The sequence below is a fragment of the Echinops telfairi genome, unplaced genomic scaffold (assembly GCF_000313985.2).
Source record: "Echinops telfairi isolate 266 unplaced genomic scaffold, ASM31398v2 ScPeMD7_3533;HRSCAF=4204_0, whole genome shotgun sequence".
Taxonomy (NCBI): Eukaryota; Metazoa; Chordata; class Mammalia; order Afrosoricida; family Tenrecidae; genus Echinops; species Echinops telfairi.
This window is the reverse complement of record NW_022107431.1, coordinates 25,117,095-25,121,307: the sequence shown is the minus strand read 5'-3', so window position 1 is coordinate 25,121,307 and position 4,213 is coordinate 25,117,095. Positions and strand designations below refer to the sequence as shown.

At 48.0% G+C, this 4,213-nt stretch overlaps 1 protein-coding gene across 1 annotated transcript; it reads left to right on the top strand.

Annotated features, from left to right (window-relative positions):
• Positions 1-756: 756 nt before the first annotated feature.
• Positions 757-3,340, top strand: STX11 (syntaxin 11). The gene has a single exon (XM_004701966.3). It carries the CDS (start codon positions 769-771, stop codon positions 1,627-1,629), a length of 861 nt encoding a protein of 286 aa, XP_004702023.1. The 5' UTR covers positions 757-768; the 3' UTR covers positions 1,630-3,340.
• The last annotated feature ends 873 nt before the right edge of the window (positions 3,341-4,213 follow it).

Below are 4,213 nucleotides of genomic sequence, written 5' to 3'. Positions count from 1 at the left end.
AGGGAGGGGGGGACACTTGAATTAAGCCCCTGGTGAATCCCCTCTGGCCAGGATCAGGGATGTGGGTAGTCTTGCTAACATGTATAATGTATTAGGAAGTGGATTGTTGCAGATACAATTAAGGGAAAATTAACACCCTATCATTTTGATACTCCTTATGATCTATTTAAATTTGCTGTAGTTTTTTTTTACTATTTTCTGCTTTCTTTTTGATTGAGGTTTTCACCTGTTTTACTTGTGTTATTCTTGTTATTTTGTTTATCGTTTTCTGTATATGAAACCCAGGATAGGTAATTCTAGAGACAGTAACTGGATTAATAGTTCCTTGGGGTATGCCAGGGGAGGTGGGGGGGGGGGCGGGATTGGGGAGCTAATCACGATGAGTACGAGAATGATGAACATGTTCTAACACTGATGGTGGGGATGACTGTACAACTCTTCTCAATGCGATTGAACTATGGAATTGTCTATGTGAATGATGTGCCAGTAAACCTGTTTAAAAATAAACAAAAGAAATACTGGTAACATACTGATTTAAGTTGTCAGTGCATAGTAAAAGGCACGACTTTAAAAGAAAGAGAGAAAAGAAACAGAAATGGGACTGTCCTCAAGCCACGAGGTCAGACCTAGGTAACTGCGCTCCTTCACCAGTCAGGGATAGAGAATCGAACGCCTGAGCAAGACGTTCCGTGAACCTCCCGTGAATGTGAAGTATTTGACCCCCACTAGGGATCAAGTATAACCTCCGTATCTCTACTTGCAGGCAAAATGAAGGACCGGCTAGCAGAGCTTCTGGATTACTCCAGGCACTATGACCAGCAGTTCCCCGATGAGGACGACATTGACGCCCCCCACGAGGACATCGTCTTCGAGACGGACCACATCCTGGAGGCCCTGTACCGAGACATCCACGAGCTTCAGGTGGAGAACCAGCAGCTGGTGGCCGACGTGAAGCGCCTGGGGAAGCAGAACGCCCGCTTCCTCACGTCCATGCGGCGCCTCAGCAGCATCAAACGCGACACCAACTCCATCGCCAAGGACATCAAGGCGCGGGGCGAGGCCATCCACCGCAAGCTGCTCGCCATCAAGGCGCTCAGCGAGAAGGCCGAGGCCCAGCACGGCGAGCACTCGGCGGTGGCGCGCATCGCGCGCTCCCAGTACAGCGCGCTCACGCGCACCTTCCAGAGCGCCATGCACGACTACAACCAGGCCGAGATGAAGCAGCGCGCCAACTGCAAGATCCGCATCCAGCGCCAGCTCGAGATCATGGGCAAGGACGTCTCGGGCGACCAGATCGAAGACATGTTCGAGCAGGGCAAGTGGGACGTGTTCTCCGAGAACCTGCTGGCCGACGTGAAGGGCGCGCGCGCCGCGCTCAACGAGATCGAGACCCGCCACCGCGAGCTGCTGCGCCTGGAGAGCCGCATCCGCGACGTGCACGAGCTCTTCCTGCAGATGGCCGTGCTGGTGGAGGAGCAGGCCGACACGCTGAACGTCATCGAGCACAACGTGCTGCAGACCCTCGACTACACCGGCGAGGCCAAGATGCAGGTGCGCAAGGCCGTGGAGTATGAGAAGAAGAACCCCTGCCGGACCATCTGCTGCTTCTGCTGCCCCTGCCTCAACTAGGCTGCCGGCAGAGCCACCCCAGCCCGGAGCAGGCCCGAGGCCCCAGTGGGAAAGGCCACCCAAGGCGGGGCTCTCAGGTGGCCTCGGAGCTCAGTCTTTCAAGTGAGAAAACGAGGGTCCCAGACTGCACCCAAGGGTGCAGAGCACCGAGGCTGACACTGTCGATGTTTCTTTCACTCAAAAGCTCACTGCCATTGAGGCAATCCTGACGCATCACGGCCCTAGTGGACGCAGGAGAACTGCCCACCGTGAGTTTCCGAGACCGCACCCATGGGAGTAGAAAGCCCGGTCCCCGGGAGAAACCGCGGAGCAGCTGGTAGTTGTAAACTTCGGGCCTTGAGTGTAGCAGCCCACGCAGGACCACTCTGCCCCCAGGGCTCTTTCACGGCTCTTTGGCACGGACAAAACCTACTGAGATGATGTGGGGTGACTAGACACATTGTATGCTTGCCCTCCTAAGGAGAACCAAATAAGGACGTGACTTTGACGGTAGGCAAGGCGTGTGCCCTGATCTCTGGAAAACTCAGGCAGAAGTCAGTTCAGTGTCCCTTAATAGTGTGAACTCATTAGCAAAACTTAAAGATGTGTGTACCTTGCCCGTGAATGCCCTTAAGATCGCTGGGTGGTGCAGTTCATGCACTGGGCTGCTAACCGGCACTGTGAGAGGTTTTGAACCCACCCAGAGGGGCCTTGGAAGAACAACGGCGATCTACTCCTGAAAAGTTAGCCATTGATAGCCCACGGAGCACAGCTCTCTTCTGACACGCGGTGTGCCAGAGGATGGCGTGAGTCAGAACCCGGTGTGTGACAACCGGCTTGGTGTGGGTGTTTAAAGCTGGTGGTGCTGTCTGGTCAGATTGCACTGTTAACCAAGGTTGGCGATGCAAAGCCCCAGCTTCTCCTCGGGAGAAAGAGGAAATTGCCTGCTGCTGTCAAGGTCACGGTCTAGTGGACCCTATAAAGGTTTTGAAGATTTGGAATTGACTGGATGGCATTGGGGGTTTTGGGGGGTTGGGGTTCTATTCCATTTCTTGTGAAATTGACCTGGGGAAAAACCAAACCCCCTTCATGCCTCTGTTTCATGTGATTTCTAGCCTAGAAGTACCTCCATTCTGCTTGCTCCCTCCCCCATCCAATCCCATTAATGCCCTCACCTCTCCTGTAAGACTATCTTCCACCAGAACAGGTTTTGGAATTTTTATCCAAATATTTTTAAGCACTGAGTATTGAACAAGCACTCAATTGAAGTATGTATAAGTCACATTTTATATATTTTTTTCACTGATAAAAATAATTTAATTTTACCTTTTTACGTATATATGCGCACATATATGGAAGTGTAAAATACTAATATTCACCAATGTGAGTACATAAGAACTAGTTTAATTTTGTTAAGTATGACATAGCAAGAGAGATGGATACTTTTGGTTATTAGTGTTGATTTCCTTGTTTTGAGTTCATCATGCCCCAGGTTTTGCATCTCTGCAGCCCAGCTGGGATTAAGAGTTGATTTTGAACAGTTCTGTGCTGGTTACGCTGGTGAAGACAGATGTTGAAGGCTGAAAAGACATAAGGAACAAGAGAATAAAGTCATGTTCTTGGAAGTACTGCTTTTGCTTTACTGTTTACCATTCATGTATTAAAATGGAGTAATTTAAAATAAAAGAATCCTGGTTTTCAAGAAGGCATAATAAATATTGCATTTGAAAGAGTTCCCTTTTTATGTATGTGAATATATTGATGTATCTCAGTCATTTCCTATTTCCATTTTTTAAAAAAGCTTTTTACAAGCTATTTCATGCTGCAACATTTTGATGGAATTACAAGATTTAAAAAAAGAAAATGCAAAACTATAGGAAGTTATGAGTTCTTTCCTGAGTTATACTAGTTTACCAAAAGTCGTCAGGTCTTAGAAATTTGGTTTCACTTACATACCCTGATGGCCTTACACACCTGCACCCTGTTTCTAAGTCACTCTTCCACGTTCTATGCATCATTTGATGAATGAGTGCAAGGGCTAACCAGCAGTCACGTTTCTCAGAGCAGTCAGAAGTTAACATTTTAAAGGAAGTAAACAGAGAGTATGTGAACTCTTAGAACTCCCTGACTGACCTGCTGATGACCATGAAAATAGAGGCCTATGTCTAATGATAATTTCATGGGTAAATATGAGAAATTTAGAAACCAGGTCACACCAAGCTTAGCTCAGATTTCTTTCTCAGCTAACTCCAGGGCTTTGTTTCAACTTTGACTTCATTCAAGAAGCCCTGGTGGTGTAGTGGGTTGCCACCCACAGGTGAGCTGCTACCAGAAGGCCAGCAGTTTGAACCCACCAGTTGCTCCTTGGGAGACTGATGAGTCTTTCTGCTCCCATAAAGATTCACAGCTGTGGACACCTAGTACCCTCCCCTGAAAAAAAATCAGAACAAAAAGATTCTTGACAGATCTAAAGCTATCTTGCTAAGTATTTTATGGTAGAGTATACAGGTTAACAGAGACCATCAGCTCGTTCCAACAACAATTGGCGAACTAAACTTGTTTAACAGTTTAGTCTTTTAACCTAAACGCCATCAAGTGTGCCATG